Genomic DNA, 22,490 nt, shown 5'->3' on the forward strand with positions numbered 1-22,490 from the left:
TTTAGGCCCAAGGTATTGTTACATTAGGGCTCTTTATTAGGGAATCTTGTATACGAGTTTTATGTTAGGTCAGTTCAATTACAGGGAAAAGCGGTCTGTTGGGCGGTGAGGCTATAATAAATTAAAATACTACAGAAATACTACAGAAATACTATGGAAAATGGGGATTGAAAGTCGGCACGAGTAGCTTGCCGTAGCTTCCGACATCTGTGGCACAGGGAGGCAGACCACCGCACTACACTACAGCACTACAATTACTGGGTATCACCCATGTGCCGACGTCTACCCACAAAGTGGAAATTCAATGGCATTTAGTCTCAGAATCTGTTGCATTTATCAAATTCGACCAAGCCGCTCGCAATATGACTTCCCGTCAGCGGGTATCAATAGCATGTCAGGCGTGTCGAAAGAGACGGGTCAAAGTCAGTATCGCCATCGTCCCACTATGAAAAGTCCCTAAAAGAAAATCACCTAGTGCGACGGAGCGAAGCCATCTTGTTCGAGATGTACGAGACTTAAGGAGTCCTGTGAATACCAGCACTCTGATGAGAAGCGCAAGTATAACATCATGATTACCACCCCATACAATCATGTCCATAACAGCCAACATCTGACCAGACTGGCAGACCCCCAAGCAAACGCTATATCCAGTCCTTGCTTTCGCGTATAGAAAGTCTCGAACGCCAGGTCGCGCAGTACGAAGGACGGGGACCACTCTCCCCCGCTACCATACCACCACCACCTCCTCCTCCTCATCATCAACAAGGCCACCATTCGACCCACGTCTCAACGCCCCAAGACTCGGTCCAGGAACTCGTCGACCTATGCGGCGGATTAAGTCTCGGGGAAGGCGAGGAGCTGCGCTTCTTCGACTCGCGCAGCAACCTGGCGATGGTATCCGAGCAGCTCGACGAGCGGTGCCACGACCACCTGCTGAAGTTCTCCGCCGATCGAAGCCAGCGGCCCGGCGTCGAGGAGATGATCGACGTCGGCCCCGCAATCCGGGGGCCGCTGTTGGATCTGTTCTGGCGGTGGCAGAATCCATGGCAGTATCTGCTCCACGAGAGTGCCTGGCGTCGGAGCTATGAACTCCGGGACAATGATTACTGTACGCCCACCCTGCTGTATGCGATGCTGGCGGTGGCGGCTCGGTATGCGGATGAGCCGGCCCTGTCCCACGACTTCGGCACCTATACGGCGGGGATTGGCTTTGCGGCTAAGGCAAAACAGCTGGTCGTGGAAGAGATGGAAGCGCCCCGGGTGTCGACGGTGGTGGCCGCTGCGTTGATCTCGGTGGCGGAGTTGGCGTTGGATATTGAGCCGGCAGGGTGGACGTATATCGGTGAGCGAATTTTCTTGGTCTGACCTGGCTGGTCTCGGCTGATAGATGACTGGTCTTAGGGATGGCTGTGCGCATGGCTTATACTTTGGGTCTCCATACTGACCCTCGTCCGTGGGTGGAATCTGGTCGTCTTCCGGCTGAAGATGCGGAGATTCGGTCGGTCGCTTGGTGGGGATGCTACATGATTGAGAAGTTAGTTCTTTCTAGTCAATCGTTAGCTAGATTGCTTCTCGGATTTTCTTTCTTTCTTTCTTTCTTTCTTTTCTTCTCCCATTTCTGATGCCGGACTGACTCAAAGCGAGCAGACTCTATAGCCTTGCGTTGGGTCGGCCGAGCGCATGCATCGAACGGGACATTCACACCCCGTTACCCGCCATCGTGCCTGATGTCGAATTCAAGGGTTTGGAAGAATCTTTGAAGTCACCGCCAGATCAGCATCTGCCCCTGGGCTACTCTATCACCAACTTCCGATATACATGCGAGATGCTCAGGCTGGTCACTGGTCCTCTGGATGAAATGTAAGCTGTCAGGCGGAGGGCAAAATACATTTGGAATACCGCTCATGCCTTTCATAGTTACTCCCTGAGCCCGAAGATCACACGCGAAGACAGAACAGATATCGTCTTGAAGGCCTCGGTGGCGCTATCTGCGTTCTACGACCGGATCCCAAGTGTGATTCGACTCCCGTCCTCTGCTTTGGGCACTCCCTTAGCCGTGCATATTTATTATTTCCAGTGCATACCCCCCCCCCCCCCTTTTTTTTTCCCCACTGGATCAAAAGTTCCCACTTAGAGCTAATAGGCCATTTTACCTAGCATCCACTACCACGGTCTGAACATCCTCCTCCATCGTCCATTCATCTCACGGCAGACACGCTCTCCACAGGCCGAGAATCAAAGGGGTGTGGATTGTACCCACCTCGAAGAATGCACCCGATCCGCCGAAGCGTTGACGGCGACCCTGAAAGAGGTTGAGAAACATTATTCCCTGGTACGCTGGCTGAGATCATAATTCTATAGCCAAGCATTCACCACTAATGATCCGTCTCAAGAGAACGGCAACCATCTCCGTCATCCACCCCTGCCTCACCGCAGGCCTCATCCACCTGTGCAATTGGACCCTTCCGAGCCCCGGTGTGAAGACCCGAGTCAAGAAACACTTCCTGTACATCATGCACAGCCTGTCCCAGATGAGCACCGCGTGGGTGTGGGCACTCCGTGCGATGCGGCTCCTGAAATTAGTCGCTCGTCGTTGGTTGCCACCAGAAGAGTTTACGGGCTTGATGGCGAATGAGCTGGCGTATCTATCGGGAGGGATGGGGGCTGAGAGTGTGGTGCCTGTAGTGCAGGGGTTGCCGGACGCCGTGGGTTATGATCCCTGGGCGGAGCCCTTGTGGTCCGAGGGGGACTTGGTTCAGTCCGGGCCGTTGTTCGATCTTGGTTTGTGGGAGGGCGATGGTTTGCTTTCGGGGGAGAGTGGGCGGAGTTGATGACTCGGTGTCGAGACAAATATGTGTCTATCCAGAGCGTCGACATAGTGAAAGTAAGCTTTTCCCGAATCGTACGGTCCGCAAGAAATAAGTATAGCAAGACCAGGAAAAGTACCAGCGCAATTAAATCTTGCATAGTGGCTATGAGTTATATCCTTCCTACTAGCCCACCGATAGCGCCACTCTCATGTCCGCCAGACGGGCGAGCCATTTCATTTGGTGTCGCCGAAATCCCTTACTTACTTGCTACCCTTCAAGCTCCGTGAACCGAACCAGAAGGTCCGGCGCGGGAGTGGTTGCAAACAACCGGCACGGACGAACCTCTTCAACGCGGCCCACGGTCTCCAGACGAAACCGCCGCACCACCACGGCGATTTGCCGTTTCATCTGGGCCAGGGCGAGGTCCCTTCCGACGCAGCTGCGCGTCCCGTGGAAGAAGGAGAGCATGCACACCGACGCCGGGGCGCCCCCGAGCGGACTGATCAAGAGCCCGGGCCCCTCGGCCGATCGCTCCAGCCAGCGCTCGGGCCGGAAGGCGGCGGCATCCGGCCCCCACAGGTGCTCGGCGTGGTTGATCGCGCGCGTACACAGCCCCACGAACGTGTTCTTGGGGATGGGTTGGTCGGTCGTGTACTTTTTGAAGGCGGAGGCCTTCTCATAGTCGTAGGCGTGCGTGGAGAGGACGTCTTTCAGTGTTTCTGGGGTGGTGGGGATGATGTAGGACGATCCGAAGAGACCGAAGAAGTGCATCAGACCGCCGGAGTAGGCCCTTTGGTTGATCCATTTCGTGACGTTGGAAGCCAGCGGTTCGTCGAAGATGTCGAACACATGATCGTAGAGCCAGTTGACGGACTGTGTCAATATGTTAGTGACTACTGGTAATCTAAGGGTGAGGTGCTACCTCTGGGCCGGGTATCATCTTGAGGGGACTCGAATGTCGTCTTCCGCTCCCTGTGCGAACAATATCTCGGCTCCTTCGGATAGCAAACCTGGGACGTCACAATTATAGTTTTCTAGAATTCCTGCCCCCCATCCAAATAAAGTAGGACCCACTTGGATACAAGCTTTCAGGGGGGATAAAGCGCGCTTGGCCTTGGGTGGAACTCACATGTGAATCGAAAAATACACTGGCCCTAGGTTCCCGAGCTCGGGCTCGAGATACAACAACATGAATCATAGACAGCAACAGAGTTCAGCACAGTACAGTACATCTGTTGCGAGAGATAATATGCCTGAGTCTGATGTACTATCCAGTGCATAAAAGCCTGCCAATCTATTCTCTTTTTCCAAAATCTATTGATCCAAATCTCCCTTGGTCCGATTTCCTGTCGACCGACCATCATTCCCATCCATCATTTTTCAGATTTACCTCCCCCCCCCCAAACACAATGACCATCACAGCAACAACAACCTACCACCCAGTCGAGCCTCTTATCCGCGACCTCCGGGACTACATCCACCGCGACCGGGACCGCACGACCGCCTTCCACACGGCCATCAACACGGCGCTGTACCCGCACAACGGCGGCGCCCCCGAAATGGCGCGCGAGGGCATCCGCTCGCTCGACGATTTCCTCTGTTTCGCCGACGCACTGCTCCGGTGGGTGCCGCGCGTGACCACCACGGGCGACGAGCTCCTGAACAAGATCGTCGTCTTCTACTGGGTGATCGACCAGCCCGCGCTGCGCGGCTGGCAGACCCCCTTCCAGCCCGCCACCTCCGCCGCCGACCTCACCTGGCTCAGCTACTGGCTCGTCTGCTTTGCCCGCCAGCAGGGCCAGTTCCTCCACTCCCGCGAGTCGGCGGCCTCGCTGTATACCTTCTATCTGAACGAGCGCTACAACAACGAGGCCGGGGGGTGGGAGGAGCCCGCGGGCGGGTGGCGGTCGTTTAATCACTGGTTTGGGCGGCGGTGGAAGGATGTGGATGCCGTACGGCCGGTGGCGGCGCCCGGGGATGGGGCCGTCGTGGTGTGTGTGGCGGATGCGGTGGTCGAGGGGTGGTCGACCCTCACTCGGGCGGGAGAGGTGATGGTTCCCCCGACGACGACGATGACGACAGCGATGGTGGATTGTAAGTCGGTGGTGTGGCCGGTTGATCGGTTGTTGCAGGGGATCTCCGGGGCAAGGGAGGTGTTCGGGGGTGGCAGTTTTGTGCATGCTTGTCTCGGGCCGGCGGATTATCATCGGCAGCATGCCCCCGTCTCCGGGAGGATTGTGCAAGTGAGGAATATTCAGGATCAGGTGTATTTGCAAATCGCGAAGAAGAAGGAAGGGCGGGGCCTGCGACCGGATCGCGGGCTGCGGAGGGATGCCAAGGAGGAGGTGAGACGCGACAGGATGCCGTGTAAGGGCCCGCGCATCCTCGATGCCCCGGACAATGCCGGCTGTCAATGGTGTCAGACGCGGGGAGTGATTGTCATCCAGACGGAGGATTTTGGTCGGGTGGCGGTGGTGCTGATTGGGATGGCACAGATCTCGTCGGTAGTGATGACCGTGCATGAGGGCCAATGGGTGAGGAAAGGAGATGAGATCTCTTATTTCCAGTTTGGGGGATCGGACGTGGTCATGGTCTTTGAAAACCCGGTACGATTCAGGGAGGATTTGCTGCCGGGGATTTCGCGTCTGAATGTTCGAGAGGAGTTGGCGGTTTTCAAGTGATTTGATGTCGATCATCAACTCTCTCATAGATGAAGAATGCTGCGCTCACAGAAGGATCATTTTCATGTACACTAGTGAATAGACGTGGTTTCAGATTTGAACATTGTATATGCGTAGCTCTATTCTAACCAGAGTTTATGCAGAAAGAATTCCCTCAACAGTCTTCGCAACATCCTCAATCATCTTCTCCTTCGAGCGACTCGAGTCTAGGACAATCACATCGCTTTCCGATGGACCCGGGCTCTCCAATGTGTTAAGCTGAGAGTCCACCATTGTAGCTCGCATGTAGTGTGCTTCTACCTCCGAACGAGCGGCTACTCGCTCCTTGAGTTGCTCCCCGTCACGGATCGAAAGAAGCACGAATGTGACATTGACAGGGAAATCAAACAATTCCGAAAGGCGTCGCAGCTCATCGCGGTAAGCCGTGCGCAATGCAGAACAGGTCACTGCCACGGCGGGCGCAGTCGAGTGCTGCAACCGATCCATGACTGCACCGCGAATATGTGCTAGCCAATCCCACCGATCCTGATCCTCTAGAGGAGTCCCGTTTGCCATCTTGGCACGCGCCGCTGGAGAATGCAGGTCGTCGCCCTCGATAACGGGGATATTAAACCGTTGCGCCAAAGCCTGGGCGGCAGTACTCTTGCCGCAGCCGCAAGGACCAGTCAGCACAACAACCTCCCGGGGTGTTTCTGGAGCCGACTTTGCCCATTGGGTGCGGAAATATGACAGAAATCGATCGACCAGCTCGAGGGTAAGCCCTCTGGCCTGACGCAACGCCGGAGCAGCCGCTTGGGCGTTCTTGGTGTCGTAGAGAAGAACCCGGCTAGGCGTCTCCTTGTCATACTTGCTGGCGAAGAACTCCACCAACTTGATAGGTGGATTGATGCTGGGATCTGGATTTGATTGCCGAAGACGATGGACCCAGTCGCGGGGAGACAATGCTTCAAACTTCAAACCAGCCTGGCGGAGGAGCGGAAGGAGGTCTAGCCCCCAGTGATTGAGATTCGGATTAGTGACATTGAGTACATCACCTGCCACCGGCGCAAGAGTCAAGTCAATAACACTTGCTGCCAAAACATCCACGGGTGTCCACGAGAGAATATCATCCAGCTGTGGGAGAGCTCCGATCGTTTCCGCACTTTGGAAGATCATAGGGATGGCTTCGGTGGCATTCCAGATGCCATGAACAGAGTCCGCGATGATTTGCCCCGATCGCAAAACGCGAGCCGTCATCCCCGTTGACTGAGCTGCACGGTTGACGATATGCTCCGTGACGAGCTTAGACTGAGCGTAACCCATTCCCTGTGCATAAGAGAGCGATTCTGGCAGGGCTTCTGGAACCCAATTGCCTGGAGTTCGGGCCACAGTGCTTACGGATGAGCAGAATGAGAAGCGTGCCGGCTTGGGGCTGCGCACATTGAGGCAGAGATCCAGTAAGTGCCGAGTGCCTGCTATGCAGCTCGCCTCAAAGCTTTCCAGGGACCAGTTGAAATTGACAGACCATGCACAATGCATGACAGCCGTTACTGAATTCACCAACTGCTCATAAGTCGCTCCATCAAGACCTAGAGTTGGGTCTGAGAGGTTTGAAGGCAAAGCGACTATCTTGTGCTCAGCGGCATGAGCTTGAGCGAGAGACAGTCCCCGCGCTCGTAGTGACTGACGAACTCGCTTTAAAGCTGAGTAGCGAGATTCAGCACGGACTAAGCAATAGATGGTGTGGACATCCTTGCGTTCGGCTAGCTGAGCAATGACATGCGCGCCCAGTGAGCCTGTGGCCCCTGTCACAACAACATGTTCAGCCTCGTCTTCCCTCGAAACAGCAGTGTGGATCTTGAAGTCGGTACTGTATTTCTCGATTAAGCTTTGCATGCGTTCTTCGACCGGAATCTCAGCTTTGGGCTCTTGGCCCAGACGCAAACGAGTGATTTCATCGGCCATGGCTTTGAGGGAAGGATTCTCGAATACAAAGTTTTGAGATAACTTCTGTTGCCCAAGATCGAGCATTCTCATGATAGCGCTGCGCAGTCGGATGGACTGCAGACTGTCCACGCCCAAGCTGAACAGGTCGGTCTGTTCTTCAAGTATGGAAGAATCGATAGACGGTGCAACTGCAAGTAGCTGCTCCCGAAGAAATGCGAGAAGATCGGCCCCTTCAAGAACCCGGTCCCCTGTAGCCTCCTCGGTATCGTAAATTTCGCTGATCTGATCCTGATAGTCTCGGTAAAAGGCTGAGCGAATAACTGTGCCCTTGTCCGTTTTCCGAAATTGTGCGTCCGGTGGCAGCACCTTGACCATGTCCCGCGAGATGTAGGCGTAGGCCGGGGACTCTGCATTGCACCGCTCAATGGCAGGGTACACAGCCTCGATGAGCTCTTCTGCGGTTTTACAAGGAGAAACTTCCGCGGGTATCAAGAATAGACCCAGACGAGGCTTATTTGCTCCGAAAGCAATGGCCTCAGCTACATTGGGGTCGTTGCGGGCAACACCCTCGATCACAAGGGGATTGGCCTTTTCGCCATTTTCCAACACCAGTGTGTCGTCCAGACGGGCGTAGTACCTCCAGGCGTTAGGAGTTGTCGGATGTTTCTCGAAGAGGTCTTTCGTAGCATATGAATTGTCCGGTCGGTTGCTGGCTACTTTAGACGGCCAGCCTTCCAGGACACAAAGTTCGTAAATGCCAGGCATCTGCTCCTCCCAACGAACATATGGCAATAAGCTTGGACCAGGGCGGACAAAGTCCCAGTCCAGGTCATCACGTTCGCGGAAGGAGGTCATCAACTGGCCCGTCTCGGTGGTACCGTAATGGGACACGAGGCGGACTCCATTCTGTACCAGCTTGTCACCGATAGGCTTCGGACAAGCCGAACCGCCAAACATCACCAGCTCTAGCCGAGCCATCACCTGAAGACCCTCAGGTGACTCCGACAACAGCTTCAGAGCATATGGGACGGCGTAGAGGACCTGGATTTCTTGGTGCTCCTGGAGGGTTGTGAGAAGATGAGTGGCGGTCAAGGGAAGCTCGGCGTTGTAAAGATATATGAGCTTCTGTGAATGGACTGCGCGGAACAAGCAACTAATTCCATGAGCGTGAAAGAGGGGCAGGGTTATGAATCCGCATAAGCCGAAGTTATTGGCGTAGTTCTTGAGAGCACCGGCATGCGTCTGGTATATGGGTTTGGGATGTCCTGTTGAGCCACTGGAATGGATGATCCAACAAACATGCTTATTCTCGATTTGCCCATTCAAGTGAGCTGATGGTAGCGCCACTGTACCTGTGGTAGTGTTGTCATAGTCTTCACGGCTCAGTAATGGCTGAAGGCTGATGCCCGTTCTTTGTGCCACTTTATCACCCATGGCGAGGAAGGTGGTGTGGGCGACAAGATATGAGGCCCTGGTGTTTTCGGCGAGGCTGACGTAGGCATCTTCGGCAATGCGAGTGGATAGCAGGAGCACCGTATGTCCTAGTCTTGAAAGAGCGAGCAATGTAATCAAGTACTCAAAATCCGAGGGGCCCAACAAGCCGACCACCTGAACCGGGTCTTCGGACGAACGTCGCTGGGGAATGGTCTTGGCATAATGAACTGCTGCTGCTTCGACAAAGGTATTAAGCTAATGAATCTGGTGTTAGCGATTGAGAAGCTATTCACGGGTTAACGTGCGGTTCACCTGTTTGGGGCTATAGTAGACGTAGTTGGTGCCAGATGACGGATAGGCGACAATAGGCTCATGACCAAGACGTCCTTTTGCTCTTGTCTGAAGTAGATGGTTTATTGTGTCGAATTCCTCTTCCAAGCTATCTAGCTCATTGACAGAGGTGGCTGGCGAAGCAACGCTCACGGGAGTCAGACTAGTTGGAGGTGAAGGAGTTGGCGTTGGCGCCACAGACTGTAATACTGCAGATGCCATGATGAGTGCTTAGTTTGCAACAAAAATGACAGAAATGGAGTGAGGCAAGAGGACGTTTATTCTTCTATCTTATGCCATTGTCCTGGTACCTGGATGGCCGCAGGACTTTGGCCGGATTCTGTCGGTCGGCCATTTTCCGGACCGATTGCATTAGAGGATCAATTCGGAGATGTACCCCGCGGTCGTAGCATCCAAGGCTGAGGTGGAGACATTGCAGTAATGGGATGTGAGCAAGTGGATTCAAATGAGGAGGGAGGGGTTGGAGGAAAACCAACAACCGAGGCGTGGGGAAATCCGCTGCTTTTCCGCCACGGTTTCCGCACAGCGCCGCCGCGCCGCTGCCGCTGTTGCTCTCTCCCTGGGCTAGTATGTCACATGGTCTCCGTGGAACGGCTCAATCAATATGTGCATGGATATGTCCTAGCTTAGTCACTATACCCTGATGCACAACTATCTACAGTCTAGCCCAAGTCGGGAAAGCATCTACCCAGACTTACCCATAGATCACTCATAAAAGCTATACTACGCTGTAAATTTTATTCATAGATTAAGTCACCTGATCTTAAGAAAGGCGTTATCAATGCCGATGAAAAGCATCGCTACTGCCGTTTATGTCGAGTAGTTGGGTCTGCTAGGTAGTAGCCACTCATTCGTAGTCGTATCGGTCCTCTTACCCTCTACCTGTTCTACGATGAAAGCTTATGTATCTCCGACTCTCAAGCAACTTAAACACTCAGCAGGGCTGAGCAGTCTGTCACAGGATGTCTTACGATGACGAGCCCTTCGATAACCACTACGACGAGCCGTGCTATGATGACCAGTACTATGATGAGCCAGATTGCGGCGACCCATACCATGATGAGCCAGATTACAGTGATCTTTACTAAGATGGACAGGATTACAGTGACCCGTACTATGATGAGCCAGATCACAGCGACCCTTACTACTATGGGCCGGATTATAGCAACCCTTACTATGACGGGCCATATTCTGATGACGAGCACTACGATGAGCCAGACTGGGAAGACCCATGCTATGCAGAGCCAGCTTATGATCCATCCAACTACCACCCTTCTTTTCAAGAAGAGTATTATGATCGACCGCCCTCTAGAGATCAGTATTGTCATGAGCCGTATCCTGATGACCGATACTCCGATGAGCCATCTTTCGAGTATCAGTACTCGGAAGAGCCACCCTTCGATGATCGGTCCTTCGATGAGCCACCCTCTAATGATCAATACTCAGATCAACCTTCCTTCGATGACGACGAATTCGATGACGACGAGCTTGGTGGCGAAGACTTCGACGGTCCCCCTCACAATAATCAGCGGTACGAAGAACCTCCGTTCAATGGGCCTTGCTCAGCTGGGCCACCGCCCCACCGCCAAAGCTACGCCCCTGCCTCTCCCACTTACCCAAGGAGTCGCGAGCCGCCTGTGAATGTCACACGTGTGAACCAGGTGACTTTCAACATTCAGCATTTCCACAACCTGTCTGTTCACGTACACCCCGTCGCAAACACGACCTTCTCTGCCAGAACACCAGAATCTGAAGATCAGCACCCCGGGAATCAGCACCCCGGGAATCAACAACCCAAGAATCAGCGCCCCAAGAACCACCCGAAGGGCCAGTTCTCTCGTGAGGAGTACCGCAAGAACCAACCATCCACCTGGCAACCTGTCCAGAAACTGCTCTGCGACGGAAATTCGGTTGAGAAAAGGTCCTCTGATAAAATGTCCTCCGACAAGACGTCCTCCGACAAGATGTCGCCCGACAAAACGTCCTCTGAAAGAATGCCCTCGGACGAAGCAATCACCGATAACATGCCCTCCCACGAAGAGTCCAATGAAGGAGCTTTGGACGAAAAGGCCACCGGAAAACAAGCCTCGAGCCCCTCGTCTGCTTCCTCCAATTCGTCTCCCTCCGACCCATCTCCAAAATCTCTCCAGTCCAGTCGAGGTAACCCCCCTTCAAATCGGAAACAGATACTTTACTAATGCAGCAAGCAGACCCCGTCTCCCAGTTCCGCACTGATATTCTCGACTGGTCTCTACGTAACAAGATCTCATCGGAGACTTTTGCCCGGTTGTGCGATATCCTTCGTGTCGTCGACAGCCCTGAAACCAAATCACTGCCGAACAGAGAGGATATTTTCAGAACGAAGGAGGATAATAAATTGAGATCAGACAGTCGGGGCAGTCAGTCCTCTGCTGAGTTGAAATGATTACACGGGAGGCAGAGCGATTTGCATGTGATACTGCCCAGACGAACAGGCGCACGGCGTATGAGGATGAGGGGGCTTTACTAAGCATGCTTTATCTAACTACCAATAACGCCTGATATTGCTCAATTATTCAGTCTAGCTCAATAGCTTAATAGTGTCAAGATTCTAATGAAGACCAATCCCTTCCCCACCGAGTTTGCCTCGTAGAACTGTACTTTATGAAGAATCCATACTTCACCCTGCGAAGCAATCAATCCTTGTAATAGGTCAATTCCACTGACAAACAACTAGAATAGCTAGCAGCCGCAGCACACGTCTACGAAAGTACCTCCATCCATCAAAACAAAGTCTATCAAGCACGAACCAACACCAAACCCCCTCCCCAACCCACCCATTCAACCACCCCAAGAACCAAAATCAAACATTAAACTTGACCAAATTCTCCTCCGCAGCCTCCACCGCAGCCCGACGCACCGCATCCTCCCCGACCTCCCCAAAGATATCACACCCCCACCTAGCGGGGAAATTAAACCTCTTCCCCTTTTCGAGCGCATCCAGCCTCCGCATGACCTCCTCCCCCAACCGTTTGACGTGAAGATTCGCCCGGATCCGCGCGGGGGTGACACTCTTCGACAGCACGACCGTGCCGCGCTGCACGCCCCAGCTCAGCAAGACCGGCCCGGCATCCAGCCCGACCTGTGCTGCCAGGTCCTGCACGACCGGATCGTCGACGGCGCGGGGCTCCCCGCTCTGGTTGTTGCCCAGCGGCGAGTACGCCTCCACCAGGATGTTTCTCTGCTGGCAGTACTGCAGCAGCTCCGGCTGCTGGAGGTACGGGTGCGCCTCGATCTGGTTCACCGCCGGCACGACCTCCACCTTGCCCAGGAGGTCGTCGAGCCGCGCCGTCGTGAAGTTGGACACCCCGATCGCGCGCACCTTGCCCGTCGCGAGGAGCTTCTCCATCGCTTTGTAGGTGGTTACCGGGTCGGTGGGGGCGAGCTCGAATACCCCGTTTTGGTCCAGGGGGAACCATTTGGGGCTGGGCTTGAAGGCCCTATACTCTCATTATGTCTGTGTGTTAGTGTGTGGGGTTGTGATTGCGGGAGTGGGGAGGGGGGGGGAGGGGAGGGGCTGAGGCCGAGGCCAAGGGCACATACACAGGCCAATGCATCAGATACAGATCCAGATACTCGACGCCCAAGTCCTGCAGGGTCTTGTCGAGCGCGGGCTCGACGTCCTCGGGCGAGTGCTTGGTGTTCCACAGTTTGCCCGTGATGAAGATCTGGTCGCGCGGCACGCCCGCCTTGCGGATGCCGGCGCCCACTTCCGTCTCGTTGCGGTAGATGGCCGCGCAGTCGATGTGGCGGTAGCCCTGCCGCAGGGCGACCTCGACCGCCTGCTCGACTTCCAGGGGCTTGGCTTGCCACGTGCCGAAGCCGACGGCGGGGATGGCGGCGCCCGTGTTCAGGGTGAAGTGCGTGGGGAGGGTCATGGTGACTGGTTGGGGGAGAAGGGGAAAAAAAATGCTTGTTGGAGATCGAATTGACGTTGGGGGAAGACCGGGGCCTTGCAATATATCTTTTTGGCTGGAGCGTCGAGTTCACAGAGGTACTGTATGTACTAGGTAGATAGGTACAGTACCTTACTCACTCCGCAACCGAAAAGAGTAAGTGGGTGGGCGGGACGGTCCACGGTCGGATTTCTGCCCCCGCAGCCCTAACCGCGACGGAAAAGCGCGCTGGCAGCGGAATTCATAGAACGCGGCGAGAGCCAATCCATCATCCCACTCTCCGCTTCTTCTCCCCAACTCCTCCCCGCTTTTGTTTTCCAAGGTACAGCAGCTAGCCTCCGCTTTGATACTCGGTTTGGTTTCACTGGCAAGGACGTGGGTCTTGCCACTATGGCAACAAGGTAAGTAGCTATGAGATCAGAACAAGCATTGACATCTTAGTCTCTGCTGGGCAAACAAGTGTTGTCGTGTTCGGCCTGTTTTGACCAACAGAAGCATATCATGACAGTTCTACTATACGCACGCTCCTCCTCCTCCAACCCGACAGGAATACCTCACTTAAATGAGACACGACCATTCTCCTAAGCCCATAAGAACAATCTGACCCTACAGCTAATAAGAGTATCGAAAGTACACATTCTCCTTATCCGTCAAATCCACCTGCTCCGCAGCATCATCCAACCGCACTTCCTCAGCAGCCACGACCGCATCCCTACGCTTGTTGAGCCACGCCATGTAAGCCGCAAAGACAAGCAGGAGGACAATCTCCACACAGTACGCCACCAGCATCGTCACAATGCCCGACGTATACGCCGGTGCCTCGTTACTCTTGAAGCTGAACGGACCCACAATGTTGCCCACGCAGTACGCGATAAAGAAAACGGCGTTGACCGTCGACCTTTTCGTTGCGCCCGCCGTGTTGGCCGTGATGAGCGACATGATCATCGCGAACGAGGCGGTGTATGTACTCGTCAACTAGATAGCATTAGCATTTTTCTTTTCTTTTTCTTGCGGTATGGAATGACCGTATAATAAATAGCTCACCCAGTAACACACCAGCAACGCCATGGAATGCGACCTGGATATCGTCTGCAGTCCCACAGCCCCTGCCACGGCCGGACACACGTAGAGACAAGCCACGAGGCAGCGTTTCTGGCCGGGCAGCCAGCGCTGGAGATACATCGCGGAGACATTGGAGACGAGAATGACCATCCCGTACGGGATCTGGAAGAGGGTCGTCACGAGGTTCGAGTACCCGAATCCCTCGATGATCAGGCTACCGAAGTTGCTGGCGGCCCCGTTCACGACCTGGGTGCACACGCCGCAGAGAAAGAACAGCCACGTCTTGGGGTCGGTCAGTGCTTCCCAGATCTGATACCGCTTGATCTCGTGCACAGGCTCCCCCGAATGGGCGGGACCAAGGCGCCTGACCACAACTTCCTTTTCTTCCTCGCTCAGCCACGAACTAAGGAGAGACGCGTGAGCATGAAGTAAAAAACCGTGCATCGGTGAAAAACAGACTCACGCATTATACGGCCCGTCTGCCAGCGTGAACATCATGAAGGCTCCCCATCCCACTGAGACTGCGCCAAGAATGATGAACTGGTACTGCCAGGACGCGAGAGAGCCGTGGATATGCCCGATCAGGAACGCTAACAGACCACCAAAGGAGTTGGCTACGCCCAGAAAGGTCGACCACCACCCGATCCTAATGGGCTGCTCTTCGATCGTATACCAAGTAGCCGTGATCAGAAGGTAGGCTGGAGTGGAGCACGATTCCAAGCCTCCTAGCAGGAACCGCAGGGCCAAGAAGCTCTGGAACCCATGGCATGCTGCGAGAGCCATTGTGATCCCACCCCAAATGATCATATTCGCTGCGAGCCATTTCGGCACTGAAAGCTTCTGCATCACCAGGCTCGATGGATATTCGAACTGTGGGTTTGCATCATGTCAGCAACCCAGCCATGTGCCCAGGCAGAAACTTGAGATGATTGACATACCGCTAAGTATCCGAAATAGAACATACTCGCTGTCATGTTTCAAGTCAGTATGGGTGAAGTGGCTAAAGAGGTGAGCAACTTACCTAGCCAGCTATACTCATCTCCCTTCAGGTGCAGATCCTCCTTCAACCCGAAGACAGCTGCATATCCCAGCATGGCCTTGTCTATGTACGTAATCAGGTAAGTGATGCAGATGAAGGGAATCACGAAGCAATCAATCTTCTGCACCACCCTCGCCCGTACTACTGGGTCGATGGAGTTGGGGTCTCGATGTTCTTTTGCTATATCCGGTTTGCCCTTCTGGACAGGTGGATTGGCAATATCCTCGACATGGTCTGCAAGGCTCTTGGACATGGTGCCCGACTATCTTCAGCGTCAGTTTGAATGGTAGATTGAGCAGAAAAGGGCAGTAGTAAAATTCCCGCGTATAGGATAACCCCATTGACCAGAGTGACTGGAGCATAGGACGCTTGAGACCCCAAGCAACCCAAGTGCTGCTCTTGGATATGACGCACGGATCCTACCGTCAATCTCCCCCGTGGGGCAGGCTCCCCGTGGGGATACGGTCAAAGCTCATGCCCATGCGGAAATGGAGTCACTTGAGCGACTACTGAAGTCTAACCTGATCCAAGCTTCAAAGCTTGGAGAGCATTCCCGCGTGGAGAAGAACCCGACGCGCCGGATACGCGTCGGAAACTCCGCGGAAAATGAGCGGAGATGGAGGGGGAAGTGGGCGGGGCCGTATCTGATCCGGTTTTCGGTGCCGACCTTGCCTCTGTGCGCTCGTGACAGGACTCTCTAGCTCAGATCGGCAGATATGATGGCATTCAGATAGATGATGTCCATCCCACATGGGGTGTGGTACCCGTGCCATTGACTTGGGTCTAAGCATGTTTTCTTGCTCAAATAGGGTGCAATACATTGCTCAGTCTCAAAACTTGTTGGCAGTGACATTTCCGCCGAACTAAGGATGAACTCCACTAGATTTAAACTTTTCGTATTGAATGATAACCAGCGGAGAGCGGAGATGGACAAACCCCAGATGCCAATGTCCCGCGTCTGGGGTTCCCCCCGCATGCGCCGCTAAGCGAATTGCAAGTCCCGCATTTCCCCGGGTTGTTGTCTGATGCGGCACTCATTAGAACCGGGGTAAATGTGTCCTTATACTACCCAAAACAAGGTATATAAGTCCTTGTCCATTGAGTCGGTGCCTGTATAAGTGCACTTCTGCTGTGACCAAGGCCGGCATGTTTTTCTGTCTATATATTCCTTTCATTAATTGACCCGACTACTTGTGCTCATTGCTCTTGCGTGATTCTTTGCATTCCCAGTCATTCCATCTGGTTCGTGGAGGCTCAAAACCTCCATACCTTCTTGAATCAGCAACATGGCGGATGTCGACAAAGCATCATCATTCCATGTAGAATCGACCACGAAACCGTACGATGACCGGGTATCAGAGTCCTTCGAAGGACTATCGGACGAAGAGACACAGGCACTAGAGAAAAAATGTTTGATTGCACCAGTGACCTTCCTTCTCATGCTGGAGGCTGGACAAGCTAATGCCCGCACAGTGGTCCGGAAGATTGATCTCCACCTGGTTTCATCACTATTCCTCTTGTTCATCTTCAACATCCTCGATCGCTCGAACATTGCCAATGCCCGTCTCGGGGGGATGCAGGAGGACCTCCATCTGTCGGATACCCAATATCAGACAGCAGTGGCCATTATGGTAAGTCGCACTCGAATGAGTCAACCTTGCAATCAGAATGCTCACGAAATCCTCGCCATAGTTTGTCGGGTATCTGCTGGGTCAGGTCCCGAGTAACATTCTTCTCACCCGCCTGCAGCCCTCGCGGTACATTCCAACGGCAATTTTCATCTGGGGCGGCATCTCGCTCTGCACAGCCGCCACCAAGAACTTTGCTGGGATCATGTGTGTGCGAGTCTTTCTCGGGTTCGCCGAATCGCCGTTCTTCTCCGGAGCATTGTATGTATCCTGTCCATGACAAATTTGTTGTGGTGTGGCTGACCCTTCTGTATAGACTTCTGATTAGTTCCTGGTACAAGCCGTCAGAAATCGCTGTGCGGGTGGCGTTGGTGTATTGCGGAAACACGGTGGCTAACGGGTTTGGCGGCCTGCTTGCCGCGGGTATCATGGATGGGCTGAATGGAAAAGGCGGTCTCGCTGGCTGGAGGTGAGTGATTGTGCGGTTGCCTCTAAGATAGAGCGAGGCAATGTCATACGACGATGCTAATAAAAGCAACATAGATGGCTCTTCATCATCGAAGGCGCGGGCACGATGGTAGCCGGTCTACTGGCGGTGGTGCTTCTGCCCGACTTCCCGCGCTCGGGGCAGCGCAAGTGGCTGAACGAGCAGGAGCAGCGGTTCGCCGAATGGCGCCTGGCGCGCGCGGCCAACGATGAGGTCGATGAGAACGGGTCCGTCAAGGAGGGCTTGAGAGACGCCCTCACCGACCCGAAGGCATGGATGCTGATCTCGATCCAAATCTGCCAACTCACCTCCCAGAGCTGGACTTACTTCTTCCCCGTACGTCAGGATCCAACCCCCACCCAGTGGAACAATCGGACTCTAACGGATTGCTGCAGACCATCGTCAAGACCCTCGGGTTCGACAACACTATCACCCTCCTCATCACAGCCCCCGTGTACGTCTTCGGGTTCTTCACAGCGCTGGGAAACTCCTTGATCGCGAACCGCACGAACCACCGCGCGATCCTGATCATCTGGCCCCTGTGCGTGGACATCGTGGGCAACATCATGGTCATCTCGTCGCGCGCCACGGCGGTGCGGTACGTCGGGATGTTCCTGATGTGCGCCGGGTCGTACTCGGCGTTCAACGTCGTGCAGGCGTGGATCGCGAGTACGATCCCCCGCACGCGGACCAAGCGTGCCATCGTGTACGCGCTGGTGAACCTGTTCGGCAACTCGTCCAACATCTACGGCTCCTACTTCTTCCCCACCTCGGACGGGCCCCAGTATCGGCCCGGTGGGATCACGCTCTCGTCCTTCGCCGCGGCGGGGATTGTGTTGACGTCGTTGTTGGCCGGCTACCTCCATCTCCTCAACAAAAGGGCCAACAAGGCCGAGGAGCGGGATGGTCAACAGCGCTATAGGTATATTTGGTAGATAGCGAGAGGAAACTGGGGAAAGGTGAATCGCTTTGCCATAAGCATTATGAATTTTGTTGGAGTGTCCCAAGAAGTGACAACATACGAATATTGCATCTCATCTATCTGCCTTCATTGTGTAATGAGCACGCGCTCTCTTCATTTCATGTGGACGAACACACTAGATCGTGCGCCAAAAGGCGGACTCACTTCGTGTGATCGTCCTATCGTAACATCGAACCGCGCCAGTGGAGTTTGGTCAATGGCTTCTCCGCCTTATCTTAGGTATAGTTATAGGCGACTCGACCCCAAGTGACCAGCGGTTATCCGAGCACCGGCGGGTGTCGGCCCGCACGAAGTCGGGAGGTGTGCATGCATTATCGCCGAAAGGGCTTGCTTCCTGGTAGGTGAGAAAATCTCTCTCGGGCCCAGCAGAAGGCTAGGAACAGCCTTTCTTTTAAGCACAGAGCATTCAGATCAGAAGATCGACGAAGGTGCGCGCAGCTTGTCCCGGGTGCTTACAAGTAGCGTAATCGGCTGTGCTCTTTCCATCAACCTCTCAAACACGCGATCAGTGCACAGCACGTCCAGTGCAGTTTATGCTTTACCGACAGCAGACTTCTCGACCGTACGCATCAGCAGTAAGACCTGAAGCAGGAACGAGATCCTGTATCAAGAACCATCGTCAGATCTCCAATTCCCGAGTCGGATGGATAGCTGCAACCGGGGCCGAAGTAAGTACGGTCACGGGTCGCCTCCGATACTACCAGATTCCCCGGGCGGGACTAACTTACAGGCCCAGCATAATTAGTCATCTCCTGCATTAGTTAACTAGTAGTTAGGCTCATGATCCTCACTCATGCCCGAGCCTCAATAATCCATCACAGAGCCACAAACCAGCAGGAAGATTGCAGGAGACATCGCTAAGGAACCTTCCGATACCCGCCACTCATCTTAATCAAATTACTCAACCAGTCAACCGAATCGTACACTTATCACCACAATACCAGACAAAAGCCCCACCGGGACTCCATCCAGCACATGAGTGTAATCTTTTCCCGCGCGGCAAGTCAGCATCGCACCGTAGCCGAGCAGGTTACCCTGGCCTGACAGACAGTGTTCGAGAAACCTTGAGTGGTCTATCATATCACTTAAAGAATCATCCATCCGGCATCGAGAACGAACCCGACCCGAAACAACAGCAAGCTGGATATTCTCGGCGGACCCCAAAACACCAAGCCCGCATATACCCGACTCGACGATTCACCTCTCGCTTCCTCGGGACTCGCTCGGGGAATGTGCCATGCCGCGGCCACCGTGGACCACCTCCGGATTGGGAAGCTCAGTCAATCAGCCTTCGGGTCGGCAGGAGATCCGCCGAACTGGAAGGTTGCCTAGCACTCCGGGGCTGCAAGTACCATACATAGTACCAACCAACACAATACACTACGGTTGGTCTATCGTATCGTACAAGCGTAATCGGTATAAAGAACGAAACAGACGTTCACAATTGTTAGGCTGCAAGAAAAACACTTAGTTACTGCAAAGCATAAATACTGAGGTGATGATACAAGTCAATGGATACTTGATTCATGGCCCCGGAATTGAATTTCTGGGCTGCGACGCTCTGTCTCGTTGGGGTTGAATTGAAGGGAATTCTCCTCGTGGGGATGGGTTCAACTGACGGAACGGGGAAAAAGAAACTTTATGCAACGGGCGGATCGGGCGGTCTGTGTATGTGTGAGTGTGACACTGACCGCTCCCGGTTGTCAAGTGCTGTACATCACGTCATGACTTTCTTTGTTGAAGACATTTTTTGGAGAAAGAAGAAAAAGTCTAAGAAACTCTAGATATTCCAATTACCCAATAATAGGGAGCTGAAGTGACATGGAGTTATTAAAAGAAGAAAAAAGATACCGTTCATTGATGCATGCCTTGCATATTGCATCTTCATCATATGAGAAAAAAATCAATCGCAATCTAAATAATAACATGACACAAAAAACACTCGAGACAAAGAATCGGTCTGCTCTCTGGTTCTGAAACTGCCCAAGACAAGCGACAACGATGGATATCAGTAGTCCAAACCCGTAAAGCCGTAACAATATGGTGGTAGGTGTGGGGGAAAGATGAAAAAATGTCTAACATCAATGTACTTGATCAATCAAACATGATGTATGAGAAAATGGGGAATGAGAAGATAAAGAAAGAACCCAGCCCAGATGCCAGGTTCCTTATTTTTGATTGGTTGTAGGCGTCCCGTTTACTCAACAGCGGAGGCGTTCTCGCTGTGGAGGACAGGGTTGACCTTGGGGTTCCACTTGAACTTGAACTCCTGGCCCAATTCCTTGCGGACGGCGGCCTTGACAGCCTCAAGCACGTTGGGGAAGACACCGAAGTTGGCCGGGTTGTTGTCGTCGTTGTCACCGCCCTGGAAGACACCGGTGCGGACCAAGCAGGTGTTCCAGCCGTGCATGTTACCACCGCAGATGTCGGAGGCCGGGTTGTCACCAACCATGTAAATGTTCTCGGGCAGCTTGTTCTCGTTGTGGATCTCCTCCATCCACGACTTGAGAACCTCATCGGCGTAGGTGTAGGTGGCGCGCTCGGGCTTACCGTAGACAACACGCTCGAGGTCGACACCAGTGAGAGCCTTGTACTGGGCCTCGATGGAGATACGGAAAAGACCCTGGGTGAGACGGGGGGGTCCCTTGTGGTCGGTGGGCATGAGCAAGTCACCCTGCGAGAAGTAGATGGGGATGCGGGAAGCGACAGGATCCTTGGCGCGGGTCAGGAGCTTTCCATCCTCGGCCAGCAAGAGATCCATGATGAGCTGCATGTCGGTCTGGTAGTCGCGAGAGTCGGCAAAGACCAGGATAGCGTCGAACTTGACCTGGGAGAAGTCGCGGGGCTTGGCCTCGGCCTTCTCCTCCTCGGAGAGGGTGCTCCAGGGAGAGACGGTGGGGTCCCAGGCCTGGATATCCTTGGGGTGGACGACGTTCTTGAAGCCGTAGTTCTCAGCGACCTCACGGATCTTCTGACCCTCACCACCGAGAACCAGGACAGTCTCGTAGTACTCAGCCAATGCCTGCATTGGGGTGTGGGACTGGATGAACTGGTCGGTGGAGATGGGGCAGTCGAGGACCTCGGTGAGCTGCGCGCAGCGCGCCTCCTCGGTCTTACCACCACCGTTGGTCAGGAGGATGTAGGGAATCTTGATGCCCAGCTCGTTGTCGCCGTTCAGCATCTTGAGGGCCTCCTTGGCCTGGGGGATGGCGTGGTTGCCGTGAGCCAAAACACCGTCAATGTCGAAGGCGAAGGCCATGTTCTTGGCGGCGGCGACCTTCTCCTTGGACATGTCCTGGACCTGGGAGGCCAGGATATCGCGGGAGACATCTCTCGTGACAACGGAGGACAACCGCGAGACACGGGGAGATCTGGGGATAGGCAGGGAGGTGCCGAAGGAGTTGCGAGAGGCACGACGGTCCCGGGAAGAGGGAGCAAAGCTCAGGTTGTGCATGAACTGAGCAGCATCACTGATGGAGCTGCGGGTAGCGGGGACCTCGACGGTGTTGCCGGAGAGATCACCGGGAATGGGGAGGGAACCGCGAGACTCGCGGTGGGTAGGGGCAGGAGCAGTAGGGTCAACCCCTTCAGCGTCTTCGATGCGAGGCATGATGATGGATGAGTTTTTTGACTGGTTAAGAGACGGAGGAATTGAGTTTCGAGGTTGAAGAACCAAAGAGCACCACCAGGGAGACTGAGGAGGGAGAGAGAGTTTAAAGCGTACACCGGAGAGGTGATGGAATGATGATAAGAGACGGGGGGGATGATATCACTCCTATTATAAGATGAAAACCAGGGAATGAACCGAAGAGCTCTTCACCTGGAAGGAAGTGGTAGTGATGGAAGAAGAAGATGAGAATGGATAGAAGGATGACGGAAGGAAAGAAGAAAAAGAGGAGGGCAGAGCTGGGATCATATATAACAAGCTTTGAAGAGCGATAGTGGCGGACCAGCCGAAGTCATTGAACTAGAAATGGGGGATGTTTCTGATGGATGGTTCAACACATTACTGAAGGTGTTACTGCTGGGATGGTACGGCGTACTGCAGTCGATACGTAGGAGGAATGATAGTGGAGTCGATGGTGGTGGTGCTGGTGGTGCTGGTGGTGGTGATGGGGTGCATGTTGCTGCTGCTGCTACTGCTGCTACTGCGGG

At 54.1% G+C, this 22,490-nt stretch overlaps 9 protein-coding genes across 9 annotated transcripts; 4 read left to right on the forward strand and 5 right to left on the reverse strand.

Annotated features, from left to right (window-relative positions):
- The first annotated feature begins 193 nt into the window (after positions 1 to 193).
- BO66DRAFT_70252 (Zn(II)2Cys6 transcription factor) lies at positions 194 to 2,997 on the forward strand. Its single transcript, XM_025653511.1, has 9 exons — positions 194 to 422; positions 476 to 558; positions 627 to 1,342; positions 1,402 to 1,534; positions 1,648 to 1,860; positions 1,918 to 2,076; positions 2,158 to 2,332; positions 2,394 to 2,884; positions 2,970 to 2,997. The coding sequence occupies exons 1-8, from the start codon at positions 363 to 365 to the stop codon at positions 2,829 to 2,831; spliced, it is 1,977 nt and encodes a 658-aa protein (XP_025508769.1). The 5' UTR covers positions 194 to 362; the 3' UTR covers positions 2,832 to 2,884; positions 2,970 to 2,997.
- BO66DRAFT_387758 (cytochrome P450) lies at positions 2,845 to 3,825 on the reverse strand. The gene is made up of 2 exons (XM_025646379.1): positions 2,970 to 3,825; positions 2,845 to 2,884 (listed from the first exon to the last, which is right to left on the reverse strand). The coding sequence occupies exon 1, from the start codon at positions 3,579 to 3,581 to the stop codon at positions 3,078 to 3,080; it is 504 nt and encodes a 167-aa protein (XP_025508770.1). The 5' UTR covers positions 3,582 to 3,825; the 3' UTR covers positions 2,845 to 2,884; positions 2,970 to 3,077.
- A 394-nt stretch (positions 3,826 to 4,219) lies between these two features.
- On the forward strand, positions 4,220 to 5,491 carry BO66DRAFT_434055 (phosphatidylserine decarboxylase; the record flags this gene model as incomplete). The annotated part of the gene is made up of 1 exon (XM_025650748.1): positions 4,220 to 5,491. The coding sequence occupies one exon, from the start codon at positions 4,220 to 4,222 to the stop codon at positions 5,489 to 5,491; it is 1,272 nt and encodes a 423-aa protein (XP_025508771.1).
- A 128-nt stretch (positions 5,492 to 5,619) lies between these two features.
- Positions 5,620 to 9,403, reverse strand: BO66DRAFT_449854 (NRPS-like enzyme; the record flags this gene model as incomplete). Its single annotated transcript, XM_025651796.1, has 2 exons — positions 5,620 to 9,106; positions 9,164 to 9,403. 2 exons carry the CDS (start codon positions 9,401 to 9,403, stop codon positions 5,627 to 5,629), a joined length of 3,720 nt encoding a protein of 1,239 aa, XP_025508772.1. The 3' UTR covers positions 5,620 to 5,626.
- A 761-nt stretch (positions 9,404 to 10,164) lies between these two features.
- BO66DRAFT_449857 (uncharacterized protein) lies at positions 10,165 to 11,629 on the forward strand (the record flags this gene model as incomplete). The annotated part of the gene is made up of 2 exons (XM_025651797.1): positions 10,165 to 10,223; positions 10,308 to 11,629. 2 exons carry the CDS (start codon positions 10,165 to 10,167, stop codon positions 11,398 to 11,400), a joined length of 1,152 nt encoding a protein of 383 aa, XP_025508773.1. The 3' UTR covers positions 11,401 to 11,629.
- A 415-nt stretch (positions 11,630 to 12,044) lies between these two features.
- Positions 12,045 to 13,125, reverse strand: BO66DRAFT_449860 (alcohol dehydrogenase; the record flags this gene model as incomplete). The annotated part of the gene is made up of 2 exons (XM_025651798.1): positions 12,785 to 13,125; positions 12,045 to 12,681 (listed from the first exon to the last, which is right to left on the reverse strand). Exons 1-2 carry the CDS (start codon positions 13,117 to 13,119, stop codon positions 12,045 to 12,047), a joined length of 972 nt encoding a protein of 323 aa, XP_025508774.1. The 5' UTR covers positions 13,120 to 13,125.
- A 490-nt stretch (positions 13,126 to 13,615) lies between these two features.
- Positions 13,616 to 15,849, reverse strand: BO66DRAFT_339776 (MFS general substrate transporter). Its single transcript, XM_025644385.1, has 5 exons — positions 15,221 to 15,849; positions 15,138 to 15,166; positions 14,663 to 15,069; positions 14,182 to 14,602; positions 13,616 to 14,112 (listed from the first exon to the last, which is right to left on the reverse strand). The coding sequence occupies exons 1-5, from the start codon at positions 15,489 to 15,491 to the stop codon at positions 13,750 to 13,752; spliced, it is 1,491 nt and encodes a 496-aa protein (XP_025508775.1). The 5' UTR covers positions 15,492 to 15,849; the 3' UTR covers positions 13,616 to 13,749.
- Positions 15,850 to 16,292: 443 nt separating this feature from the next.
- On the forward strand, positions 16,293 to 18,578 carry BO66DRAFT_70361 (MFS general substrate transporter). The gene is made up of 6 exons (XM_025653513.1): positions 16,293 to 16,648; positions 16,712 to 16,869; positions 16,931 to 17,127; positions 17,183 to 17,335; positions 17,410 to 17,689; positions 17,749 to 18,578. Exons 1-6 carry the CDS (start codon positions 16,525 to 16,527, stop codon positions 18,286 to 18,288), a joined length of 1,452 nt encoding a protein of 483 aa, XP_025508776.1. The 5' UTR covers positions 16,293 to 16,524; the 3' UTR covers positions 18,289 to 18,578.
- A 1,747-nt stretch (positions 18,579 to 20,325) lies between these two features.
- On the reverse strand, positions 20,326 to 22,096 carry BO66DRAFT_70329 (phosphatidyl synthase). Its single transcript, XM_025653512.1, has one exon. The coding sequence runs from the start codon at positions 21,943 to 21,945 to the stop codon at positions 20,533 to 20,535; it is 1,413 nt and encodes a 470-aa protein (XP_025508777.1). The 5' UTR covers positions 21,946 to 22,096; the 3' UTR covers positions 20,326 to 20,532.
- Between the last annotated feature and the right edge of the window lie 394 nt (positions 22,097 to 22,490).

The sequence above is a fragment of the Aspergillus aculeatinus genome (genome assembly GCF_003184765.1).
Source record: "Aspergillus aculeatinus CBS 121060 unplaced genomic scaffold BO66scaffold_2, whole genome shotgun sequence".
Classification (NCBI taxonomy): domain Eukaryota; kingdom Fungi; phylum Ascomycota; class Eurotiomycetes; order Eurotiales; family Aspergillaceae; genus Aspergillus; species Aspergillus aculeatinus.

Bases quoted from the DNA above. Each gene is read 5' to 3' on its own strand.
- BO66DRAFT_387758 (XM_025646379.1), bottom strand. From the start codon at position 3,581: ATGCACTTCTTCGGTCTCTTCGGATCGTCCTACATCATCCCCACCACC.
- BO66DRAFT_70361 (XM_025653513.1), top strand. From the start codon at position 16,525: ATGGCGGATGTCGACAAAGCATCATCATTCCATGTAGAATCGACCACG. The intron at 16,870-16,930 runs GTAAGTCGCACT...TCCTCGCCATAG, and splicing joins AGACAGCAGTGGCCATTATG to TTTGTCGGGTATCTGCTGGG. The intron at 17,128-17,182 runs GTATGTATCCTG...CCTTCTGTATAG, and splicing joins CCGTTCTTCTCCGGAGCATT to ACTTCTGATTAGTTCCTGGT.
- BO66DRAFT_70252 (XM_025653511.1), top strand. From the start codon at position 363: ATGACTTCCCGTCAGCGGGTATCAATAGCATGTCAGGCGTGTCGAAAG. The intron at 423-475 runs GTCAGTATCGCC...AAAATCACCTAG, and splicing joins GTCGAAAGAGACGGGTCAAA to TGCGACGGAGCGAAGCCATC. The intron at 1,535-1,647 runs GTTAGTTCTTTC...CAAAGCGAGCAG, and splicing joins GGATGCTACATGATTGAGAA to ACTCTATAGCCTTGCGTTGG.
- BO66DRAFT_70329 (XM_025653512.1), bottom strand. From the start codon at position 21,945: ATGCCTCGCATCGAAGACGCTGAAGGGGTTGACCCTACTGCTCCTGCC.
- BO66DRAFT_339776 (XM_025644385.1), bottom strand. From the start codon at position 15,491: ATGTCCAAGAGCCTTGCAGACCATGTCGAGGATATTGCCAATCCACCT. The intron at 15,167-15,220 runs GTAAGTTGCTCA...GAAACATGACAG, and splicing joins AGATGAGTATAGCTGGCTAG to CGAGTATGTTCTATTTCGGA. The intron at 14,113-14,181 runs GTGAGCTATTTA...AATGCTATCTAG, and splicing joins CGTTGCTGGTGTGTTACTGG to TTGACGAGTACATACACCGC.